The sequence below is a fragment of the Sinocyclocheilus grahami genome, unplaced genomic scaffold (assembly GCF_001515645.1).
Source record: "Sinocyclocheilus grahami isolate Dianchi unplaced genomic scaffold, SAMN03320097.WGS_v1.1 scaffold390.1, whole genome shotgun sequence".
Taxonomy (NCBI): domain Eukaryota; kingdom Metazoa; phylum Chordata; class Actinopteri; order Cypriniformes; family Cyprinidae; genus Sinocyclocheilus; species Sinocyclocheilus grahami.
In genome coordinates, this window is record NW_015505569.1 from 473,609 (window position 1) to 500,797 (window position 27,189).

General features: G+C 36.4%; 1 protein-coding gene across 1 annotated transcript in view; it reads right to left on the minus strand.

The window, feature by feature from the left end:
* The window catches only part of LOC107550171 (probable E3 ubiquitin-protein ligase HECTD4), a 112,965-nt gene extending 86,118 nt beyond the window's left edge, over window positions 1-26,847 (minus strand). Inside the window, exons 1-16 of the mRNA XM_016231408.1 lie at window positions 26,504-26,847; window positions 20,793-21,391; window positions 17,677-17,766; window positions 16,999-17,126; window positions 13,812-13,920; window positions 11,618-11,756; window positions 10,843-11,013; window positions 9,465-9,657; window positions 7,888-8,049; window positions 7,452-7,565; window positions 6,404-6,544; window positions 5,156-5,385; window positions 3,942-4,087; window positions 3,114-3,166; window positions 1,549-1,694; window positions 470-598 (exon numbers count right to left, since the gene is read on the minus strand). Coding sequence (XP_016086894.1) covers window positions 470-598; window positions 1,549-1,694; window positions 3,114-3,166; window positions 3,942-4,087; window positions 5,156-5,385; window positions 6,404-6,544; window positions 7,452-7,565; window positions 7,888-8,049; window positions 9,465-9,657; window positions 10,843-11,013; window positions 11,618-11,756; window positions 13,812-13,920; window positions 16,999-17,126; window positions 17,677-17,766; window positions 20,793-21,391; window positions 26,504-26,650 — 2,697 coding nt within the window. The 5' untranslated portion in view covers window positions 26,651-26,847. The remainder of the gene's footprint in view (window positions 1-469; window positions 599-1,548; window positions 1,695-3,113; window positions 3,167-3,941; window positions 4,088-5,155; window positions 5,386-6,403; window positions 6,545-7,451; window positions 7,566-7,887; window positions 8,050-9,464; window positions 9,658-10,842; window positions 11,014-11,617; window positions 11,757-13,811; window positions 13,921-16,998; window positions 17,127-17,676; window positions 17,767-20,792; window positions 21,392-26,503) is intronic.
* Between the last annotated feature and the right edge of the window lie 342 nt (window positions 26,848-27,189).

Sequence of the window (27,189 nt, forward strand, 5' to 3'; positions counted from 1 at the left end):
CAGGCGCTTGTGCATTTCGTTTCGAACCTAAATCATCCGCGATCGTCTCGTCTGTCTCACCTCACTCTTCTTGTCAGTCAGCTCGACTCGCTCTCCTCACTGGAGAAATGAAATCTGATCCAATTATTTTTATTACTACAAAAAATCTAAACGCGACAAGCCTACTAGCAATGCTTATTTCATGACACTTTACCAAATAATAAATTAAATGCATTGAATTACTTAATAAAAAAAACTCAACTTCTTAGAGAAACACACATATTCACACACAAAAGCAGATGTTGCAATGCCAAACCAATACTTAAAGCTGAATATCTGGTACACAGTACAGTACAGACCACACTATAATGAACCGATTTAATACCAATGCAATGCATTCCTGTGTGTTCCTCCTTTTCCTGGATGGAGCCACCATCAGTCCACACTAACCAATCCGAGAGACCATAGGGTTTTTAAAGGGGATGTTTACCTGTACCTTCATTGTTTCCCCTTGTAGGGAGCTGTCACTATCATCAATGTCGTCCGGGTGGAGCAGGATGGTGTTGCTGAGCAAATGGTTCTGCACAGCCATTAAATAACGCAAGCTTGGTGACGCTACCTGTTGATGTGGATGGAAGTGCTGCCAGTTAATGAGATTTAGTAAACCGTACGATTTATACAGAAAAAAAAAAACAATTATTTCAAATTACGGATGTATTTTCCCTTGCGAAAAAGAAGCGTATTAATTAGCGTACTGAATGTGCACTTGTAGTGTACTTCAGATCTTAAAAGTGTATTTAAAAAAAAAGTACTTGCAGATAATATATTAATGAAATAAAGGTAATTTAATGACTTAAAGAGAGACACTATGTTTCTAAAAACTTTTTAAAAAGTGTACTTGAAATAATGTAAAATTAAAAATTGTATTTTAAAGTACATTTTAAATCATTGTTTTAATAATCTTCCGTCACGTTTTAAAGAAGTGCACTTATTTTGATGTGTTGACTAAAGCACGTGAAGTACTTGATTATCGTTTGAACTATAGTGTGTTATTCAGTATTACATTTAAAATTAATATATTTTAAATGCACTAAATTGCAGCTTCATCATTACACATGAGTAATTACAATTACATTTAAACACATGATGCATTTAGTTTATCATAAATGCTTGTCAGTACATTCAACAGTACATTAACCATATTTCAAAGACAATAGAAATCATTATGAAATTACATATGAAGATGTACTTAAGTGGGTCAAAAACACTATAAAGTTCAGCTAAATGCATTTAATATAAATGCAAACTTTACAATATTTTTATTTAATTGCAATTAACATGCAGTTAAGTATCTGAAAACATTACCTTCAGTTTACACTTAAGTACGTATTAAGTATATTATTTTAGTAATAGTACTCTTTTTAATATAGTATCTTTATTTAAAAGCGCACTTCTTTTTCACAAGGCTTATGAAAGCTAACAGCTTGTAGAACTGCATCTTTCAACATCAATTCAGTTCACTTAAAAGTAAAAGTATCTCTCATCAAAGTAATTCTTAAAGTCACATACAGGTACAGTGGAGAGAAGCTTCTGAAGGTCTTCCTTGGAAACGGTTTGACATTTGGTGATGAGGAGACATGACTCGCGCACTACAGTCTTCAAGATACACTGCAACAGTTCATCGTTCAGCCTGCAGGGGAAGATGGGAGAAAGTGCTTGCACATGACAGATATTAACTACTAGAGGTCGACCGATAGTGGATATTGCCGATACCGATAGCTAGGTTGAACCACACTGGCCGATACCGATTAATTAACCGATAGTTTTAAAATTGATACTGAACAAAAACTAAAATAGTGCTTTATTAACAAAAACAGTACTGAACCATACTAGCAGTAGTAGTAAAAAAATTAAAAATAATAGTAAATGTTGAAATTAACACACTCTAACAAGGAACAATACTTACACAGCTTTCATTAATCTTAATGCTACAAATGGACTCTTATTTTAAAGTGTTACCATTTCATTTCAACGGTCATGCTTAAAGATGCACATCTTTAAATATATACACAAAGGCTATAGCATTAAAATGATATACATATGGATATTGTATGTATACTCTCAGACTTGAACTGCTTCTATTCTTGAACACTTGATGATTATCTAATCAAAATAAAAGTGCAGCGCTGAGTCTAGGAGAACTCACCGGTATCACACACACTCCGGACGCATTGCATTCAACTCGAGCAGCGGTCTAAAACTGTTTATTTAATCACCAAACGGACACAAGTTTACTTCAAGAATTAACAATTTGGCATGGATGAGTTTGAAGTTCGGTGTTAAAAAAAAATGGAGCAAACGGAAAGAGAAAGCGTGACCTATATTATAGCTCTATAAATGAAGCACACAGACTTAATTCTGAGATATTCCATGAGGTTTTGGTAGGGATGCACCGAAATGAAAATTCTTGGCCGAAGCCGAAAACCGAACAAAATGGAAACACTGGGCCGAAGGCCGAATACCGAAAACGTTTTTTCTAGGTTTTTCCCCCCCATGTATTTTGCCAATTTTTTTTTACCATTGCATAAATTAAATAGCTAAAATGCACTTTTTACTGTTTTGTCTTGCTTTATAAAAAAAAAATCAATTATAAAACAACAATTTAAAAATATTTAACACTGAACATTTTTAACATTCTAGCAGACATTATACCAACAAAGCACAATTTAACCTAAAATTAATAAGTTAGTAATATAATATTTGTTGCCATCAGACCCCCTTCTTGAATCAGGCATGTATTTTTACTGTACAAATAAAAGCAGCCTTGCTGAGCAGAAGAGACTTATTTTAAAACATTAGAAAATATTACAGATCCCAATTTGAACACTATGCGTGTACGTTACAATAAATGTATTAACAGAGCTGTTGCAATTATTATTATCCTTAGTCTTTTTATTTTATTTTACAGAACAACAGTAAAATTACAACAATACTAACATTTGAGTTCTTGCTTTATGTCTTGCTTTATGTCAACTTTTATTTTGGCAGGAAGACCTCAATGCTTCTTTTTGTTGACAACAGTAGATTTATAAACGAGTCTCATTACGAATATGCTGCACGTATTGCATTGTCACATGCAACTGACGAGTAACACTGTTTCAGCGCAGATTTTCCCCTGGATTGAACCCTGGTTAATAAGCAGATCCGCCACGAATTCGTGCAGCGCTGTCAGAATACATGCAATTTGTGCGAAAACATAACGTTCTGCAGTTTATTTACTAATTGTTTAAGGCCATTTCTCGATTTCAATCATCATCTGCTGCTGTCTTGTCTTTTTTGCTCTGCTAGTTTGAGATTTTTATGTTACGTATATGAGGTTGTTTGGTTTAGGTCTGATTGAATGATTAGGGCTACTGTTACTTGTCTGTATGCTTACATTATCTTTGTTTGTATATTGATATTATTGATATATTGTTTGTTATTTTGTTTGACAGTTGGATTGTGTGTATGAGTGAGCTGGTATTGATTTGTTGGTTTTGTGTATAGTATAATTTTAAAGCGGATGTTTTGTTTTTACGAACAGTGTGAATGGTATATGTATTTTAGAGTATGCAAGTATTATGTATTGATTAATTCTTTATATTTTTAGGGTGACAATTTTACCATCAGTCCAGGGACTGCAGATGCAAAATAGCCTTCTGGCTAATTCTGGCACATTGTGCATTTATGTATTGTTGATGTGCATTGTCCCTGTCAAATAAACCTGAAATAAATCAAATAAATAAATACAGTAAACCAGCAACAATCACCCCGTCCTCTTCTCATCGAAGACATGCAGATGCAGTCCTAAACAGTCTCTCGCTGTCGGTGCTTGTAATGATTTTTGCCTTTTTCACGGACAGTTTAAATGCTTCCACACTGCTGACGTGTGTGTTGCATTATAAAGAGTGCGCGACTCTCACCACCTGATGGCGAGACACACTTCTCTTTGTATTTCCGGCTCTATCTGATCGTGAGGAGCCATGAGTAACTGCCACAGCAATAGTCCAGAGCGCTTCACACAGTCTCGGTTCTGCTCTGCATTTAGATTAAAAAACTGGAACACAACCTGGATTAAAAACAAACAAACATATTTTTATAATATTTAAATTTCTAACTTTATGTAATATTTTTTATGCATAGTTAACAAAATGATCACTTCTACTGAACAGTTTCATCATAATTGGTCGAAAGTCATTTAAAAAATAATCTATTATCATCTACCTTTATTTTGATGGTCCCTTTAACACATTCTGTGGACTATACGTAACGTTGCACCTACATATCTACTAACTCTCATTAGAGTATTAGTAGACTGGTAGGGTTAGGGTTAGAATAAGTTTACATGCGGGTCAAAGACGAAAAAGGGTTTACGCATAAAAACAATAAGTGTAATACTGCTTTAAATTGTTGTTGTTGTAAAAAAATACTGTTTAATTTAATTGCAATTTTGTTTTTGTTTTTCTGAGCAAAAAATAAATATCATACATTTTCCCTGATTTACTAAAATGTCATTCAGCGTAACAATCTTGTCAGGCATATTTACAACAAAAATCAATGTATGACATATTAAAAGACTAATTACTTTCACCCCAAATATTAATTAGTTGTAATTTTACATTTTTAAAATGTGCCACTATCCTAGGTTTTGCCCATTGGTCAGTAAGAGTTTTTTACTCATTAAAATATATAAAAGAATAAGGGAGCATATTAAATTTGATTATGTACACGTCAGAATAAGCATGTTTGAATTTTTACATAAATATTGTGTTACACTGAATGACAATGTAAATAAAAATAGCAAATTCTGACATTTTATTCTCCAAAAACTTATTTGAAACCTTAAAAGTAGACAATTTACTTACATTGAATGTGCTTTCTATGGACACAAAATCACTTTTGTAAATTTATTTTGATGAGGGCATCTTAACATCTTTGACCCATGTACTTGCAAAGTTACTTACAGTCAGTCTGTTGGGAGACCACGACAATAAAGAGTTAGCAGATATTAAGCAGAAAGTCTTCTAATACTCTAATGTGAGTTAGTAGACATGTAGGTGCAACATTATTTATTGCCAACAGAATGTTAAAAAAAAAAAGGGAGCATCAAAATAAAGTGTTACTAGAAAAACCCCACCTGAAAGACGACCAGAATGCAGCGGATGATGCAGGTGTCTCCGTGAACCATGGCCTTCTCCATGACGTCACATATGGAGCTGAAGTGGCAGGCCTCCATGGGCTGCTTTCCTATGAAGGGTCCCAGGTGCAGATTACTGCTGGCTGCCAGCAGGTTGAGCTGATGGATGCACATGGCGCCAACATGATGGAGCAGCTGGTTTATCACTTTGCATGTGTCTATCATTTCTTCTGTCATGAAGAGTAAAAAACATATTACTGGGAAACCGATACAGATCACTTCTGTACAAAACATCAGCACACCTAAAAAAAAAAGCAAGTGGCCTATCAGCGCTCCAGTGCACCACTGAAAAATTAACCCTTGTGAAAAAGAAGTGCACTTAATTGTATTGAATATGCACTTGTGGTGTACTTCGAATTTTAAAAGTATATTTTAAAAAACAATAAAACTGTTAGTTGTTGAAATAAAAGGCCACTTAAGTGACTCGTTCACGACTGTTTCTTAACACACTTAAGTACACTTTTAAGAAGTGACCTTTATAATAATGTCAAATTAATGTGTTAATAACCCTGTCATGTTTTATAGTACTTATTTTGATGTCTTGACTAACAAACTGAAGCACATGTAAAGCACTTGATTATAATTTTAACTGTAATGTGTTATGTAATATTACATTTAAAATTAATATATTTTAAATATACTAAATTGCAACTTCATCGTTACAAATGTGTAATTACAAATCGTTTTAAAAACAAGACATACATATTGTAGTTCATCACAAATGCTTGACAGTACATTCAGCAGTACTTTAACCATATTTCAAAGACAACAGATGTAATTATGAAATGACAAAGATGTACTTAAGTCTTACTTAAGTCGGTCAAAAACACACTAAAGTTCAGCTGATTGCATTTAATATACATTTTAATTATAATACATTTCTACTTAACTGCAATTAACATGCAATTATGTGTCTGAAAACATTTACACTTAAGTATATTCTTTCAAAAGTATACAGTAATAAGTGCTCTTTTAAAAGTATGCAAAAGCGCATTTCTTTTTCACAAGGGATATTTAAGCAATATAAGCTTTCATCACTATTAACAGCTGGAAACTGTGCCTGGTTAGGACATGGTGTAATGTTTCGAAAGTCGAAAATGTTACGTTGTACAATCTTACGCCATACAAAAATCTATTCCAGCTAACCGTTTTGTACTTTTTGTTTACATAGGCATATAGTTTCAGTACCTTTAGGCTGACTGATGACGTGACTGACGCCCAGTCGCTGGCACACATGATGGAAGGCCTGATTGCCAGGATTACACCACTGGTCCAAGTAGTCGCTGGAGCACGTCCAGATCAAGTTGTTAAGTGCATCATAACAGGCCCCTGGAACAGCCATTATCAAAACATAACATCAGTACTCATACAACACTTAAGAGAGATATTTCAGGAACACTTGAAGAATGGAAAAATATATATATAGATTAAAACTATAAATCCAAGACTTAAAACACGGAAAAATAACAACCTGAATGTGACGCAGTGTTATTTTATACTATTACAGCATTTAACAATATTTTGATCTAGCGTTTACTTTTATATTTTCAGTTTATTTTAGATACATTTTAGCAATTTTGTCATGCGTTTTGTCATTTTGTAACACTTTCTAAGAAGCCTGTATATTAATAATGCATAAGGGTATTCTTAATGCATGCATAATGCTTTATAAACAACCTTATAATATGTTGCATCATCTGATAAATAATCATAACAGTTACAACACATTATAATACTTACCTATTTGTGGTTATAACATTTAATAATACGATGCATTAGAACAGTAGATAAAGCCTGCATTTATAATGCATCAAGAGTATTCTTAATGCACTATAATGCATGCATAACACCTTATATTTATATATATATATATATATATATATAAATACACCTATTTGTGGTTATAACTTACAATGCATTATAAATAAAGGCTTCATAGAAAGTGTCACCATCATTTTTATTATCACTTTTATTTTATGATACAAAGAAAAAAAAATACATGAATTTGGTCAAAACCTTGATTTTTCTGTTGTTTTTGGATCAAATAAAGTCTTTCAAGTGACGTTTTTCATAAATTTCGAAAAATTTTAAATGTGCATCTGTGCTCATGTCTTTTTTTTTTTATGTCTGTCACAGTCCCAGTGCATATTGGTGAATTAGTCTGAGATGCGATTAGCTTTTTTGCATCATGTTAAGTGTGAAAGGACCTTAACGTGTGGAAATGTCTGATTCTTACCCAGTCCTGCAACCTGAGCTCCGCGACCCAGAGAACTTCCAGGAGCATCGACCAGATCAGCACGACTGCTAAACTGACCGTCGGCCAGGTTAAACACCAAACTAGACGCCAAGACTAGGAAAGAAAACACAAGGCAGGGAATGAAAATGGTAACAAGAGCTTGAGAATGTTTAATAAAAGCTCCAATGTAAATAACTACTGGATTGCATGGACTTTATTAAAGTTCACTAGGTTTGGAACAACAAGAGGGTGAATAAATGATGCAATAATTTTTGGGTGAGCTGTCCCTTTAATTGTTATGCATTTGATTAGGTAACAGCGGTGTTAAGAATGGATAACGTTAAATGATTAATCACCATTCTGACACTATTCATGATAGAGATCAGTATGAAACAGTGCTTAATTAAAATGATTGTTTAGGGTATAAAGATCTTACTCTTGAGGGAAGAAAGGCCACTGGAGCCACCGAACAGCGAGCGTGTGGCCGAGCTCCCAGCTACACCTGGAGCGGGCGCCAGCATCACCAGATACGTCCCACACACGTACATCGGCGTCTTCCTCAGTGCTTTTATAGACAGACCACAGCTTGTGTTGACTACTGGGACGAGAGAGAAAAAACAGCCACAAGAGCCCACGATCAACACTGCGATTTAAACTTTTCCAATTCGCCAGGGCTATTATAATTAACTAAAGCTAAAACCATTAAAAAAACACTCTCGTGTTCATTTAACTTGATGTACTGAAACAACTAAAACAAAAAAAAATTATAAAAACTTTAAGGACAGATAAAGACACACAACAAAACTGCTAAAATGCTCTAACTAAAATCAAAACAGAAAATTTTATTTTATAAAAAAATATATAATACTGATAAAAACTATAATAGGCTATAGCATCTAATTGCATCTCAATGATCCTAAAATGACATGAAAAATACACAGTTGGTGTACACATCCAAAACCCAAAATTGGTCACATTATCTGGGAACAAATTAAAAATAAAAGTCTGCATACTGAACTCGAGATCTGAAAAATTTGTATTTAAACAGTGCAACATTTCGACTGGTCAGGTGTTCATCAGGCTCTAAAATAACACTTGAACGTCTGATGATTGTAAACGACATCAAATCAATATAACGATAGTCGTTAGTCAATGTGTATTTATATATACACATAATAAATATACACAGAACACACATATATTATGAAAACAAAAACTTTTATTTTGGATGCCATTAATCACAAAAGCACGTTTTGAAACAACACAGTCTCTCCTGTGCAAAAATGCTAATCAAATTATTTTTAATTTTGGTTGAGCACAAATTTATTTTTGTTAGAACTAATAAATCTTATTAAAGTTCTTTTTTTAAAGAGAGGACATTGAAAGCTTTGAAAATAACTAATAAAATCAATCTCTGCTGGGTTTTTTGTTAGGTTTTTTGACATGCAGATGAAGCCTCAATATTTTATTTGTGGGTTTAACATTAATAGATGGTCTAAAGCAAAAGAGCAGTACAAATTCTAAAAATATTTTAGAGCTCCTTGTATTCATAAATCTGTATATATTAAATTATTTAATTTGCAAGTGTCATTGCTTTATTCATGTAAGCTATAGCTTCTAACCTTTAAATCAAAACAGACTCGTGATGTTATGAGATTACTGCTTTATTTATATCTTAATGTTATTTGTGTATTTTACTTTTCATTTTATTACAAGTAGGCCTACAGCACTCCCTAAATAAATAAAACACCTAACACACCCAGAGCACATGTGAGTTATTCATCTTATCGGCAAGGCATATCGGCATACATATTTTAAGCCTTTATCGGTCGATTCCGATAACGTCCAATAATATCGTGCATCCTCAGTTTTAATATTTGAAGTACACTACAAGTGCACATTCAATAAAATTAAGTGCACTTCTCTTTCACAACAGCTCCCATTATAGAAACTAAGCCAAAGAAGCTGGTGCTTGGGAACAGGCGAGGCACAAACAACATACAGCAGCATTACCCGACTGCTCCTCTTTGACGGGGTTGGTGATGGCGGAGCCGGTGAGAGCAGCCAGCGTGGACGAGTGCGAGGCACGAAAGCGGGACATACGGCTCAGGAGTAGCTCATTCAAACACTTCGATGACTCGCCTTCCTTTCGCGAGAGGATTACCCGATCCTGTAGAGGACTGGCCACACACAGACCCAACTCAGTCTGGAAAACACACACACACACACACACACACACACACACAAAAAACACAGTGGGAACTTGTGAAATTAAGGTTTATCGAACACTTATTTACTTGCAACATTTATGATAATTCCCTTGTGAAAGAAGTGCACTTAATTGTATTGAATGTGCACTTTTATTATACTTCAAATTTTAAAGGTATATTAAAAAAAAAAATCTGCACTTGCAGGTAATATAATATTAATGAAATAAAAGGCCACTTAAGTGACTTAAAGAGAGACACTTTCATGACCGTTTCTTAACACACTTAAGTATAGTATAGTATATATTTATTTAATGCCATGTCAGCATCAAAGGCTATTTTCATGGCAAAAACAAACAAAAAAAAATACAAGTATAACAAATACAATAAAAACCCGCAAACAAACAAACACAAGTTATATCACACAAGATTTTTTTGCATTAACAGGTGATAAAAATTCTAAAACATTTCCTGGCAAAATTCTATTAAACTCTTTAAGTGAGTTCAACACACTTAAGTACACTTTTAAAAAGTGGTACTTTGCAATAATATCAAATAAAATGTTTTACGTTTTTAAATCATTATGTTTTAATAATCTTTGTCCTGCTTTAAAGTACACTTATTTGAAAGGGTTGACTAACATACTAAAGCACGTGTAAAGTACTTGATTATCATTTTAACTGCAGTTTGTTATTCAATATTACATTTAGAATGAACATATGCACTAAATTGCAGCAGCATCATTACAAATGTGTAATTACAAATATATTTAAATATATGACATACTCGTGTCAATAGAAACAACATTAAAGTATATTTTAGCTGTCAGTACATTCTGGAGTACTTTAACCATATTTCAAAGACAATAGAAGTTATCATGAAATTGCATATAATTTACTTTTTGTTTTAAGTGGGTCAAAAAAGCACTAAGATTTTAACTAATTGCATTTAGTATGAATTTGAACTAAAACATTTTAATTTAATATGTAATTAAGTGCATTCAGTTCATACTTAAGTATTTTCTTTCAAAGTGTATTATTTTTACTTTAATAAGTACTATTTTTTTTATAAGTTTGCTAAAGTGAACTGCAGTTATTGCATGCAATAGAAAACTGTAAATGCACATATAAATCTGCACAGAGAACATAATGAAATCAGTAAGTCTGTAAATCTCAAGTTCATACTGTTAGCTGGAAGACATCCATGAAGACAGAGTGGCCTTTCTGGGTTTTCTCGTTGATGCTGACAGGTGACCAAACCCAGTAGAGGAAGGTACCATCAGAACACAGACGCAGGCTGGTCAAGCTGCTGCCCACTGGGAAATGATGAAGCGGCATCGCTACCACTTGGGAAACCTTCAAAAGAGAGAAACGGGGAACTAGAAGCTTCCACAACTAACGCATTTGTAAGGGCCTAGTCAATATATAACATCATCAATAATGTTACACATCTGATACGTTTCAATAAAGGTACCATGCAAGAACATGCCATATGTATTGCATTTTATTTTAGATTTTCTTCTTTACAGGAATTCATAAAGGCCATTCATACAGGACGCAAGACATAAAATGGATATAATATCTGAAATGTAATATTCAGCTAAAATGAAAACTAAATGATGACCTTTAATCTGTCCGTTCAAATATTACGCCAGCAATGTTTACTTGTTCTCATAATTATTATTGTGAGGATAGAGATTTTGGTTATGGTCTGCTGACTGTGGTACTCAATCTGCAGTGCAGTACTGCCATAACTTGATAAAAATGTTGATTAAATCTGGCTGGTCTAAATGTTTTGCATATGATAGCACAAATCATGCAACGGTTTCATTTTCGAGCATACTTATAAAAAAATCCAGTTGTTTATATTTATAGGATTAGAAATAACAGAACACATACATGTGATGTAAATGTGAAAGTGCAGTGTGCAGGATGATGGTTTGAGATGCAGGGGTCGTACCTGCAGTGTGAAGGGGTCGATGACCTGGCACAGCTGATGAGGTTTGGTGTCAAAAGAGGCTGGACGGTGGAGCAAAAAGCCACTGCTGTGTGCCAACCACCCCGCCTCCAGTTCCTCATTCCGACAGTACACAAAACCCCTGGGAGGAAGGGCAGAGGAAGAAGTTTTAGGTTTAAGAGATGTGCCAGGATTGTCGACAATTAGTGGAGTTGATTATTTTTAGCAGTGGTGCGTCCCCGTATTTCAAAATGCTTATAAATCATTCAGAATGAGTTTTTTTTGAAAATCTAAAAATGCAGAAAGTCTCCTGTGAGGGGTAGGTTTAGGGGTAGGGTTGGTGTAGGGCAATAGAAAAGACGGTATGTACAGTATAAAAACCATTACGCCTGGGCTTTATTTGTTTTTAATTTAGGTTGTAAATTGTTAAAAATGTTGATTAAAAAGATGCAATAAAAAATAAAACATTACGCCTATGGAATGTCCCCACAATTCACAAAAACAAACCTGTGCGCGCGTCTGTCTGTGTGCGCGTCTGTCTGTCTGTCTGTGCGCGCGTCTGTCTGTCTGTCACCTATTAAGTTTTGTATGCATTTCTAAATTCTGCTCATTACTTATAAAGCTTTAAATGGTCAAGCTTCTCAGTACCTAAGCAAGCTCCTATCCAGTGCTGTTATTGGTAACTAAACTATCATAAAAATAAATAAATAAATAGTTTCCATTAACTGAAATTAAATATATAATTGGATAAAAGCTTAAACTCTAAGTAAACTGGGAAACACTTTACAATAAACAATAAATCCTTAGTTAACTACATTAGTTAACATGAACTAACAATGAAAAATTCTTCTAAAGCATTATTCATAGTTAATGTTAATCTGTTAATATTATTTAATGAACCTGAATATTCATAAATATTGTAACCAATGTATTGCTCATTGTTAGTTAATACTAGTTAATGGATTAACTAAGGTTAACCAAGCAAGGTATAGGTTAAAAATCTAAAAATAAATATTATAATAGTGTAGAATTAAAAATAATAAAAATGACAAAAGCACATAAAATGACAAGCTTAAAATAAAATTAAAACTGAAAATACACAAATAAAAGCCAATTCAAAATATTAATAAATATTATAATAGTATATAAATAATAATAATAATAATAATAATAAATCACACAATACTCCATCAGGTTAGCAAAATCCTGGCCAGTTAATAATGCACAAAATCCTATTTTTCCTATTTGGTTTCTAAACTCTTTCTAGAGTTTGTAATACATTCATTTATATAAATGTTTGTAGTGCTATTTATCTAATTAAACGAGAATCTGCTGATACAGATAGAGGTACACTACTTGCTATTTAGCATCTGCTATTTAAAATCAGGATTACAATTTCTAAGCTGTTAAACTGTTACAAACATCCCGGTCTCCCCTGTTCTGTTGAAAAGTTCCTTTAAGCAAAATGTGACCCTGGAGCACAAAAGCAGTGTTAAGTCGCTGGGGGATATTTGTAGCAATAGCCAACAATACATTGTATGGGTCACAATTATACATTTCTCTTTTATGCCAAAAATCATTAGGATATTAAGTAAAGATCATGTTCCATGAAGATATTTAGTAAATTTACTACCATAAATATATCAGAACTTAATTTTTGATTAGTAATATACATTGCTAAGGACTTCATTTGGACAACTTTAAAGATGATTTTCTCAATATTTTGATTTTTTTGCACCCTCAGATTCCAGGTTTTCAAATAGTTGTATCTCTCACAAATATTGCCCGATCCTAACAAACCATACATCAATGGAAAGCTTATTTATTCAGCTTTCAGATGATGTACAAATCTCAAATTCGAAAAATTGACCCTTATGACTGGTTTTGTGCTTCAGGGTCACAATTGGGTTGAAACATGTCCAAGACATTTCTTCATGAGATTCGCCCATAAGATTGAGGAGGTGCTAGAAGTTGACATTCAAGAGAGGAATGAAACACTGACGTTCATCGACAACAGAATTTCACGGGGTCCAAACGTGTAACAAATATAGTTGCTCACAGAGCAGAAATGAGAAAGGCAGCAGAACAAAGCAGGAGCTGTAGAAAGAGCACAATAGTGGCCTGGAGGTCACTGGCACAAACAGAAGAGCAGGGCAGGGCAGGAGGCGAAGTGGAGGTTGTGTGGTTTTAGAGTTACCTCAGCGTCCCATGCTGCCCCGAGCCCAGCTTGCTTAAGCCCTTCCCAAAAGAGTTTGTCGTGTAGAGATAGAAACCATCTGTAGCCAGGCTGCGGCCCAGGTCCGAGTCTGAGACGGGCAAACAGAGAGAGAAAGATGACAGAGAGTGTCCGAGGAGGCAAAAGACAGCAGAGACGCACCGCAAATTCATTTTGAAAGGGAAAAATTACTTCTAGTTAACAGCAAAGTAGGAGCAGAGACTGTACTGTATGCTTAGGGCCCTATGAAATCCGTTTCATTTTTTTCCCAAATTCCACTTTTGTCAGATATATATATTTTTTCATTTAAATGAAAGCAATACTTTCAGGTTTCGGGTCGGGTTCGGGTTAACTTTTAATGAATAGCTTCGGGGTCGGGTTTATAGCTAAACTAAAACTATATGCAGTAGCCTAGTCTACGCTGTTTTCATAGACGCACGAAACACACGACGACAACAGCACGGAAACTTTTATTAGTAAAATAGCTTCGACAGGCTACTGACTCGCAACTTTATATTTCTCTGCAATGAGGGGGTAAAATCGCTGTTTTTGAGGGAACTAAGCCTCATTGCTTGTAGAGAGAGGCGCGCAGATGCAGGTTCACACACGCAACTTTCATCCCTCTCTCTCTCTCGCTAATTCAAATAAATGATATAATTAATTAATTCCAATAAATGCGATCTTACCGCACTGCATCTCTGTGTCTGATTTAAAGCAGGCCGAATGCTAACGAGCCGTAACTGACGAAAATGACCATAATTTGCACGATGGAAGAATTTATGCGACCGAGGCACCTGATGTTCATAAACTTTCATAACTGGTAAGTGTTTTTTCTTTTGCCTTGTGAACTGGCCGAGCCTTAATGATTCTGTTTCTTTACATGTATTTGTTTACTGACCGTTGCATGCAATCGTGAAATACAGCATTTTATTTAAAAACTGGCTATTCGTTGTGGAACAAAAAAGAAAAAGATTTCGGGTTGGGTTCGGGCTCTAAATTGAACTGTGCCGCTCGGGTCGGGTCGGGCTGGGTCAGACGACCTCGGGTACGGGTCGGGTTCGGGCTTCAGATTAAAGCCTGTGCAGACCTCTAATTTGTAGAGTAATTTACAACAGCTTCGAACGCAGCTCAGCCAATCAGAATCAAGGACCGGAACTCTCAGTTTTATCATTTTAATTCAAATTCTATTTTAATGGTAAACTAAATAATAACCATAAAGCATGTCTAATTAATTTAAATAATTAAACTTCTACAATTTATTCAAAGTTAAACTAAAATTATATGTTTATGGCCTATGAAATATATATATTTTTTTCACGCATTCAGTTTTATTTTTCACAAATACCATTTTTTCCCTTTTTGTTTGTTTTACCTTTTTGTAATGGTTTAATCAAATTTTAATAATCAAAAAGCATGTCTAATCAATTAAACTGATACAACTTTTTAAGAATTTATTCAAATGTTTACAATAATAGGGCCCTAGAAAATCTTGGTTGTTTGTTGTTGTTTTTTTTCAGCAAATTCTGCGTTATCTCTTTTAATTTTCCAGGAATTATGATTTAATACAGCTTTATTACCAAAAACGGTGGTAATCAAATTAAGGCATAAAAAAATAACAATTAGTGCTGCACAAAAGAGGTTTACTGTTAAAAGTTAAATCTGAAATAAAATGTGTGATATTCCTTCAAAAATAAATAAAAACACATTTATTATTATTAATTTGAGAAGTTCATTCTACTGTACTATAGTTATATATTTCTGTTACAATTTCTTTAGGTAAAACTAAACTTGTATTTTGACAGGTTGTCATGAAGACCACACAGAGAAGCAAAAAAAAAAAAGCAGAATAGCTTCATATTTTTTTCATAGTCTGTTTACACAGGCACTGTGTAAGTGCAAAACCCTACTTTTGATTTATTCATCCAAAATTTGTCAAATTCCATGACATTCCGTGTTTAACTGAACATTCCATTTTTGTGACTGGATCCGGCGATTCCGTCCACGTTGCAGAAATCATAGGGCCCCACGTACTGTATGTTGTAGCATTTCTGAAACTGAATAAAGTTTCTCCTATGGCAAATGTTGTGTTCAATTGTTGTTTTTAGCTGCGTCAGAGATTGTGTCCTTCGAAGGCTGCATTTGAAGACCGACTGCTTGACCACGGTGTGACGAAGGCTGTCCAAATCCGAAGGCTCCTTCAAACGCGGCCTCGAAATGTGCCCTTCGTTTCCCGGGCAATGAAGGATACAACCGATGGATCCTTCATCCCAAGATTCATTGCGTGCCGAAGATGACATGGTTTGTTTTTTTGTTTTTTTTTGAGAAAATGCCGGATTACACTTTTAAATATTTCTCGAATATCTAACGATACAAATGTGAGGAAAAAACTCTAAAGCTGTTCAGATGTTGACATATCTTACAGAGATGCAATTTTATAGATGGTTTATACTTATTACATGCATAAATGGACCGAAGTGAGCATATTTTAAAGGGGTCATATGATGCTTTTTTAAAGATCATTATTTTGTGTATTTGGTGTAACAGAATATGTTGACATGCTTTAATGTTCAAAAAACACATTATTTTTCAAATACTGTACATTATTGTAGGTCCTCTATCCCCCGCCTCTCTCAAACGCTTCGTTTTCTACAAAGCCCCTCCTTCCGAGCTTGTAACACTCCAAAGAGAAAGGAGAACTTGAAATTGCATCATACGACCCCTTAACAGGTTGTGAACCTTGTTTAGTTTTTAGACTGTTGAATCACTTTCAAAAAAGTCCAGTACAATCGCTACTGCCGCTCATCAACGGGACAAGATCAGTCCTTCACACACCAGACCGTCCCATTTCACAACGCTCAGTCCGACCTTCGCACCCTTCGAAGGCGTGGCCTTTAAAGTCCCCATCCTTTGAAGGATCCAGCCTTAGAATTGGGACGCAGCTATCATGTTCAAAGGGTTGAGGCTGAGACACAGCCAAATATTTGATTCATGCCCAAGCAGAAATTTATTATAAAAAAGCAGCAACACAGTAAACATATGTGGACACCCCTGCTAATTAATGGGTTTCCAGTCATTTCCATAAGGATACATATTAATGCTGCTGCATGCAATGGCATTTTAGAGCCATCTCGCCGGTACAAACACTGGTCAGCCATAATTTCTCCCTCACCTTTGCTCTCTGCTCCAGCGGCGCTGCTCTCTGGCGTGGGCAGCATGTCCTCAAAGCCCCACGAAACACTGTGTTTCACTCCTAACAAACAGGACGGTGAGCCTGGACCTCCCTCAAGAAGCAGCAGTCTGCAAATGAGAGGATTTTACGCTTTTCTGAGCAGCAAATCAGCATGTGAGAATGATTTCTGAAGGATCATGTGATGCTGAAGACTGGAGTAATGATGCTGATTTTTTGGGAAATAAAATTTTACGGCATATTCACATAGAAAACAGTTAGTTTAAATTGTAATAATATTTCACAACATTACTGTTTTCACTATATTTTGATCAAATAAATGCAGCTTCAGTGAGCAGAAGAGACTTCTTTCAAAAACATTTTTTAAAAATCGTAATTACTCTTAACCGGCAGTGTACTGTATATGGCTGGTGTAAACAGTCACATGACCAAAGCCGTTTCATTTCTGTTTGCCACTCTGAAAAATCATGTCACTCAAGCAACCAGTAAATCCTTTCATAAAACACATTCAACATGAAGATACAACTCCGTCTAGTAAAGACGTTTTAAAACTGGTTAATAATTCCCACCCTGTTTATTCTGCACCATTCATAAGCGTTAACTACCAACAGAAGCAGTTTAATATGTCTTCACAGACAGTAACAGTTAGACACATCTCACCTATGGAGAACATCCGCCACTGGAAGCTGACCCAGGTCTGTCTGTTTCTGCAGCAGGTGGACCGTGTGAATGAACGTTTTGAGGGAACCCCTGCAAACACAGACAGAGCAACAGAGTTTCCTTGCTGTATTTTCCTTCCTTTCTTGACTGCCATAGTGATGCATATAGCGATGAAATCAAAAGAGACTCCTTCCTAGACATATCAGATCAAAAGTGCTTGAAGGAGAAGCACTGAGACACTTTAGTACTTAAGTGCTGTGTGTCTCAGCTTACCATTTATGATTGACTGGAAAAACTGATTGTTTAAAAGGGCCAAACATACATTAAGAGTACCATACTTGACAACTGGGGCAACTGTACTGAGAGACATACATTTTAACTACCAGAGATAATCATAATTCTCCAGTTTTGTCGTCCAGACAATTGCTTTGTAGTACAAATTTTAAGAAATGTTATGTTTAAATATGGAAATGAGGCATTATTAATTAAATACGATGAAGCCAGGTTCAAAGATCTTCATTTTGTTGACATATTAGGGATTTTGGAACAATTTTTATCACTCCATAAGAAAATATTGCCAACAGAAAAAATTCACCTTGTTTTTAGAAATTAAATAGAATATAAATCAGGTAAATTATATTAACAAACCCCTTGGTAAAAACCTTTAGAATATAGATAGGAATAAAACGCGTTTTGTAGCATTTTCCTTTAAATGTTAATGAGCTCTGCTGACTCCGCCCCTCTCTTCCGAGCTGCTCTCTGAGAGACTGTTTACTTTAGCCGCATTCATCGTGAAACTTGCTAATTAGCACATTATTAGGAAAGGCGATTTGCAAAGATTCATTACAAAACATTACTCACTTCTTCTGTGGATGAGGCTGGATCATGAATGATTCGCGCGAACATAGACGCATTTATGTAGATCGGGGGCGCATTCCCTTCAGAAACAAATGCAATCCTCTGCGAGTTAAGCGGCTCAGATGTCGGGAGTAAATGACGACTGCTGTGTTCATGATTACATCCAACAACAGAAGAACTCAATCGCTCAGGAGTCATTCTTGTCTACATCTGCTCCGGCGGTGAAACAATGGCGGACTGATGACAGTCACTCAGGGCGGAGCTAAGGTAAGACACCAGTCCAGTCTGTGCTGAAACGCTACTGTCAATCAAACTATCGTGGGAGGGGCCTGTCTGTGTGACGTCACACAGACAGGCATCTGAGATCGGCTCGATTTGAGAAAGGGGAAAACATTTAACCAGATTTTTTAAAAAACACTGGGTGGATTTTTATCATTATAGGGTGGATGTGTACACACACTGCCAACACACATTTCAGTTCAAACAACTTGTAAAAGTGCATGTAGCATCCTATGACCCCTTTAAATGTCTATTTTGGATGGTTTCCTCCCACTAATGTAAAAGCCAAACCGTGGCTGGAGAATGGTACGGATCGATTTTTTTAACAACAACAAGAACTGTTACTCCCCTACTAGTGATGCAACTAAATGTTGGCCAAAATAGTTTTGGAGGGCCGAAATCATTGACTGAAACAGTTAGTGTTTCTCTGATGGTGAATTTTGACTGTTTCAGTGTCTATTTTTGTGCTCACAACTGGATAAACTACACCAGGCAAACTTAGTGCTGGATTAACTAATGATTTCTTGTTTTTAACTCTTAAATCTCATGATCGATCTTTTAGTCTACGCTGTTTTCTGCTGCATGAACTTCACTAATCATTATTAGTAGCACCTGCCATCCAATAATCATAGTAAGCTTTGTGCTTGGTAACTTTTAATAAGAAAAGTCCAAATTTGAAAGTCTCAGCTTTCAAATTCTGCCCATTTTAAATCACAAAATACAAACAATAAATGTGTTTTTGACGCTCTTTACTGAGGTGTGACAGATCGCTGTAGCACATCAATTCAAAAAGCAGGGGAACCAATCATCTCTTCCTCTTTACTACTAGTTATAGCACCAAATAAATATGAAATGAATATAAGAAGGTTTTGAAAGAAACAGAACAACTTACTGAAATGTATCATGTCTCATGTAATCTCTCAGTCAGTGTTTCAACCACAGAAAGACATCAGTAAATTAGTTTGTAAACAACATGCCACATCACATTTACTTCAGGAAGACATTCACTGTCCATAAACACGTTAGTCGGCTAGAAAAAAAACTCTAGAGAGAAGCATTTTGGTAAATATATGCACTATATTACATATTCATTATATTTTTACTCAACCCGTTGTCTTCATTATTTAATGTATGTTTGAATAAATTTGGCAACAAGTTTTATTTTTTTTATAATGTTTATATTTCAACAACAAACAAAACATAATTCTGCCATTAAAAAGTTGACAATATGCAATTTAAATGTTTGCATTTGAGCATTGATTTATTACAAACATTTGATCAATTAATTGATTATTAAATACAATTTATTTTCATTTTTGGTTTCCAGCTGCATCAAAAATTAAGCTTTAGCGTTAGTTCTGGCAGGTCACGTGAGTCAAGCTTGCATCAGCTGATTCTCAGCTGATCACATCTACCTATAGGAATACGACACCTATCGCGGCATTCCTATATAAGCTGTATTCAGTATTATTCAGCAGCTTTTTAGCTTGCTTCGGAGCAAATTACCCTCCTCCATCCCCAGCTCCACCTTTCGCCACAGTCAGGACTTAGCTTTCTGATATTCCTTGCTAATCAGACTCCTTTATCTTGAATAAAGTGTTACACTTAAATATCATTGAGTACATTAATGATATCTGCATTGTTCTGTTCTGTTAACCCTAGGGGGGTTATTATTGCTGCTCTCCCTGCTCATTCATGACAGGCTGCATGGATGGGCAGGGAGGTTTTTTGCCCAGAACAGAACCATACCGCCAAACCAAACTTTATGCTAAGTATCTATCATTCTGACGATAGTGGTCCTGACAGAACTTTAATTTCGGTGTTTGATTAAAAAATTATTTTCGGTGCATCACTAAAAATAGCCCAAAATCTCAAAACTGACCAGTGCATGAAAAAAACTATGATTTTGCAAACTATTGCAAAGTGACTAAATGCTATGAATAAAGGCTGAAAACGAACTGCCGCTGTGCTGCGCTCACCTTGCACATGATAGAGCCACTAGAGCAGCTGCTGCGTTCTGCCTCTGCTGTTGGGTGAGCAGTGGTTTCGCCTGTGCCGTTCCCTCCGGCTCACTCTTCTCCTCCAACCAGGAGCAAAGCAACCTCTCCAGGCCATTAAGGCAGTCTGCAGGCTCCTTGCCCAGGCTGAGCGGCTGGCAGTCGCGCAGACACGCGAGCAGGACCTCAGCGGTGACGCCGCAGAGCGCAGGGTCGTGCCGAGTTTGCGACTGCAGTAGTGGAAAGACCAACAGGAGGCCGACCCGTGAGGTAAACGGCGCTTGATCGGTGCCGGCGGCCATCGAAGGGTGGTGAGGATGGTGGTGATGTTGAGGCTGCAGGAATCCCTGTCTCTTAAGCAGGGCCAGCGTCTCCTCATCGGCCCCTCCGGCGCTCCCTGGGAGGACCCCGTCATGCTCCTGCTGCTCCTCCAGGGCCAGCTGTCGCTGCGCCCCCCATAGTCCACGCAGAGCATTGAGACGGTACTCCAAAAGTCTGGTGTAAGCGTTGCTCTGGTTTCCGCAGACGGCTCGCAGGCGCTCGGCAAGCTCCGCTGGGTTCTTGGTCTCGAAGGTCAAGATCTGCAAGAGCACAGAATGGCATAGAAAAACCTGAAGCATATTTTGGCACAAGACCTTCATCAGGTTACTCTAAAATTAGTTACTTGCTTCAATGTTGTCACATTCAGGGATTGTATCTAACATTTCAAGTGGACACTTTAGGAAAAAAATTAAATGACTAAGGAGGTAGGCCCCTTTAAAAGCTAGAATGGGAACACGTCCCCAAAATTATTAGTTGAATTATTGTTATTTATTAATTAATTGGCCGAAACAAACAATGGTTTGGTTGAACAACATTTGGTTGAATTCATAATTAATTAATTCTTAATCTTGGCTTAACCAAATATAAAAATATATATATGTATGTGTGTGTGTGTGTGTGTGTGTGTATATATATATATATTTTTTTTATGTGGGTGTGTGAGTGAGTGAGAGTGAGTGTGTGTGTATGTATGTATATATTTGTGTGTGTGTGTGTGTGTGTGTGTATATCTATATATTTATGTGTGTGTGTGTGTGTGTGTGCGCGTTTTGTGACATATGAGGACACAGATTTGTATAATGACAAAGGTATGACATAGGTATTACAAGGAGAAGGTGACTTATGAGGACATTACCCCATGTCCCCACTTTTCAAAACGCTTATAATTCATAAGGAGTGAGTTTTTTTGAGAAAGTAAAAATGCACAAAGTTTCCTGTGAGGGGTAGGTTTAGGGGTAGGGTTGGTGTAGGGCAATAGAATATACGGTCTGTACAGTAGAAAAACCATTACGCCTATGGAATGCCCCCACAATTCACAAAAGCAAACCTGTGTATGTGTGTGTGTGTGTGTGTGTGTGTGTGTGTAAAGATGTCCACTGTAAAGTAATGTCTTAGATATAGATAATAGCCTTTGTTCAGATAAATAACAATTTAGCAAGTCATTTCTTTCAGTTGCAATTATTTCAATAATATTTACACAACCTTTTTTAAATGTCCTTCAATATTTTAAAAGTTAAACAGCATAAAAAAGTGAAAATGTGACACTCAGTAGTACTTAAATAAATAGATGCTCACTATGTTCCCTTAACAGAAATTCTGTGTAACATAAATCGCATAAATCATTTAAAAGACAAACCATTATTAATTACATTACACCCGCACTAGTGGTTGGTACGTTTTTAAATCACAAAATTCTTAAAATGTTGGTTAATAATGATATATCTCACATTATACACATTTCTACGGAACAAATCAAACATAAATTTCCAATATAATGGTAGACCTATGACAAATTTGATGAATTATGGGTTTTTTTTCCATATTTGAACGGTCATGCACAATCAATATAAACCTTTGTGGCAACTATATATAATTATTTGATATAAATGTGTATGTGTGTGTGTGTGTGTGTGTGTGTGTGTGTAAAGATGTCCACTGTAAAGTAATGTCTTAGATATAGATAATAGCCTTTGTTCAGATAAATAACAATTTAGCAAGTCATTTCTTTCAGTTGCAATTATTTCAATAATATTTACACAACCTTTTTTAAATGTCCTTCAATATTTTAAAAGTTAAACAGCATAAAAAAGTGAAAATGTGACACTCAGTAGTACTTAAATAAATAGATGCTCACTATGTTCCCTTAACAGAAATTCTGTGTAACATAAATCGCATAAATCATTTAAAAGACAAACCATTATTAATTACATTACACCCGCACTAGTGGTTGGTACGTTTTTAAAATCACAAAATTCTTAAAATGTTGGTTAATAATGATATATCTCACATTATACACATTTCTACGGAACAAATCAAACATAAATTTCCAATATAATGGTAGACCTATGACAAATTTGATGAATTATGTTTTTTTTTTCCATATTTGAACGGTCATGCACAATCAATATAAACCTTTGTGGCAACTATATATAATTATTTGATATAAATGTGTAATTAATCTAGCCATTACTCTGAGGTAATTTGCTCAGTGCGTGACAACAGGACTTGGTTCCACTGGCTTAGGTTAAAAGAAGTACTCAAAACTTGCTTCATTTCAAGATGGACATGACTGAAAGTACTGAGACAGACGTTTATTCCGTTACTCAATAAACATCTGACTCATGAGCTTCAGTGATGAACAGCACAAAACAACACGTCTTTCCCTTTACAAGCTGCACACAAAAGCACCCGGTTTAGTCCAATTCACAACAAATGACACTGAACACCGTCTGGCTGACGACACAGAGCGTCCAAACATTTTTCAATTTGATTACTTTATATTTGTCCCAAATCATTGTTTCATAATGTACCAACTTCACCCTATGCTGCAAGATCCATTGTTTAGACATTTGTTTAGTAGTTTGTGTTTTAGTGTTTCGACATCTATGTTGAATATAGGGAAATTACATTATAATCGCCCTTTCTAATCTTGCAGTTTGCATTGTTTTCATACATCAAACTTTAGACTCATTGATGTCACTCTGTTCGTTGCTCTGAACTTTTCACTTTAAGAAAAAAAACTGAATCGAAATTGTTGCTAGCCGTGTGCTTTTCTGCCTGTAGTTTTAAAAAATCGGATAAAATAATTGGCATTCATCAAGCTGTATGTGATCAAAATAAAGACACGCAACAGACTGGAAGTGCACAATGACATCTGTGTGGCAAACACAGTAACAGCAAGAAGGCAACAAACAAGAGGAAAAAACAACCAGATGGATCTAAAGGAGGAGAAGGGGTTTCTAGAGGTGTTTCTCAGATGGACACAAAACAAAAAAACAAGTACCAGGTACTTGGGGTTTACTGTTAACAGTATGATTATTTAGTTTTGTTTAGACTTCTCGAATGTTATGTATCCGACATGAATGCATGACATATCGTGATAACAAAGACCTGCACTTGTTAAATTCATAATTATGACTATTGAATTTAAAGTGAAAAGTTCTGAACATCAAAATGTGCAAATACAGCGCTGTAAAAAACTTGACTTGCATTTTTGCAACACTGTAAGTGAGTCTCATCAGATAACCAAAACGTGTACGTTTGGTCAAGTGCAAAGACCATAAGTGTGGTATTGAGACAGGGCTCTGAAAGTAGATGCATCGCAGTTTGCATACTATGCTATGCTATTTTGTAGTATGCATAGTGTGTGACTTTATGCATGTAAAGTGCACTTCAAATACCCGGATGGTGCACTTAATTAACCAAAAAAAATGAAGTGTGCACCAGACGGTAGAGCGGCGATTTTCAAACTGGAGCCTGGGTTCAAACAATGTAAAAAGAAATAAATAATAAAAACACTAAAAGAAATAAATTGTTGATTAAACCAAATAGGCACATAATTTAGTAATTAAATACTATAATAAAGTACTATAATCAGTAACAATATCAAATGTACCAATGTAACTCATTTTCAAAGTAACATTTAATGCATTTTTCACTATATAAATTGGGTCGCCATGCAAGAAACTATATAGAGATCTTTTACATTTTAGGATGGGGTACAAGGATGACAAGATAAAAGATAGCGTACACAGTGCGTGGTGTGTAGTGCATCATTTGGGACACAGCTAGTGTTTATCCAATATATAAGATGCATATAATACACAAGATATTAAAGGGGTCATATGATGCGATTTCAAGTTTTCCTTAACTCTTTGGAGTGTTACAAGCTGATTGTGCATAGATAAGATCCCTGAAGTTGCAAAGACTAAAGTCTCAAAACCAAAGAGATATTCTTTATCAAAGTTAAGACTCTGCCACGCCCCCCTAAAACGGCTCGTTCTAACACGCCCCCACATATCTACCTCACTATGTGGAAATATTTGCATAATGCCGCCCAAATGTGCACGCAAAGAAAGAAGGTGTGGTTTCAGTAACCACAGTTAGTGTTGAAGCAGCATGTCAGGGAGACGCTGTGTGTTTCTAGGCGAAAGCAAAAGCACTTTATTTGGCCTTCCAGAAGTAGATGCATTTAGAAATTGAGAAAACGAAGCGTTTGAGAGAGGCGGGGCATAGAGGACCTACAATAATGTACAGTATTTGAAAAATAATGTGTTTTTTTAACATTAAAGCATGTCAACATATTCTGTTACACCAAATAATGATCTTTAAAAAAGCATCATATGACCCCTTTAAAGGAAGCATCTGTGTCAGAATCATAAGAGAAGCTTAGTCCACACAAATCCAGTGAGCCACTATACTATCTAGGGCACACTAATTCTAATCTCGGATACTATTTAGGGTGGATGGTGTGCGAATTGGGACACATAGATAGTATGTCGCCTAACAACGCCCTTTAGTCGTGACTATATGACTACAATCGCAAAGTTTAACATGACTATTCGTTACTTAACAAAAGGAAAATGACATTGTGTGGTTAGGACATTTGTGCTGTGCTGTGTTGTTGTTGTGCTGTGGTGTTGCTGTGCTGTGTTGTTGCTGTGCTGTTGTTGTGCTGTGGTTGTGCTGTGCTGTTGTTGTGTTGTGTTGTGCTGTTGTTGTGCTGTGTTGTTGCTGTGCTGTTGTTGTGCTGTGTTGTGCTGTTGTTGTGCTGTGTTGTACTGTGCTGTTGCTGTTGTTATGCTGTTGCTGTGCTGTTGTTGTGTTGTGGGGGTGTAAATGCCTCTCTTATGACTACAGTATGTCGTATTTTAACCAGAATTACATGCATTGTCTTAAACATGTGGTTTCCACCTTAGATTGTAACATGAACTCTTCACGCACAGCAGGTCGATAGCTGCCTGCCACGCGCCAGTGAGAGATTCAACTCCTGCTCCTAGCGTTAGCCTGTCTGTCTGTCGAAGCTATGCTAACGCGTCAAACTAACACCAGAGACACACACAAACTGCGTGCCTCTCCTTATATCCGACATTTACATTAACAACATTATAAGCTTCGCTAACATCGACTGGGCGTTACGTGCTATATTTGTAGCGCTAATATTTGATACGGCTAACAGCGGGCTGAGCGTGTTTACATCGCCGGAAAAACGCGAGATGTGATTTAAACGACGCGAATAAACACCTTTTATCGTTCGCATGCTGCTGTCTGACAAGCCTGTGTTGGCAGGATATGAGCTATCCAGGCGAGCCGGGTTAACTTCGGCGTTAAGCTAGTTAAGTTCGCGGCTAACCGATCTGATAAATGCACACCTCCTGCTCGGATTCGCCTTGTTCGGACACTCCGATCTCGCTGGGCAGCTCCGCAAGGTCCGTGACCCGAATCAGTCCGTCGTGGAGGAAAATAGTCTCTTCCTTCACCGACAGCCACTGGGAGGAATCCACGGCACCCGATCCCATCGCTTTCTCCTCCGAGGAAAACGGGCAAACTGGTCAAACACCAAATGCTGCGCGCGACGGGGTCTGGTTCAGCTCGCGCCGGCGACACACACACAGGCATCAACGCATCATCATTGAGCGCGCTGGGACTACTGTGGGGCGTCGCTGCGGATCGATAGGCTCCGGTGTTTTCGGGAAGGTGGGCGTGACACCGGGACAAATTGCGCTCATTCCAAACAAACGCTGACCGCAACCGATTTAACGGCGCTTCAGTGGCTCAAACCTGTCCCAGCTGTCATTCACACTGCGGTTTAAAGGGGTCATACGATGCTATTTCAAGTTTTCCTTTCTCTTTGGAGTGTTACAAGCTGATTGTGCATAGATAAGATCCCTGAAATTGCAAAGACTAAAGTCTCAAAACCAAAGAGATCTTCTTTATCAAAGTTAAGACTCTGCCACGCCCCCCTAAAACGGCTCGTTCTAACACGCCCCCACATATCTACCTCACTATGTGGAAATATTAGCATAATGCGCCCAAATGTGCACGCAAAGAAAGAAGG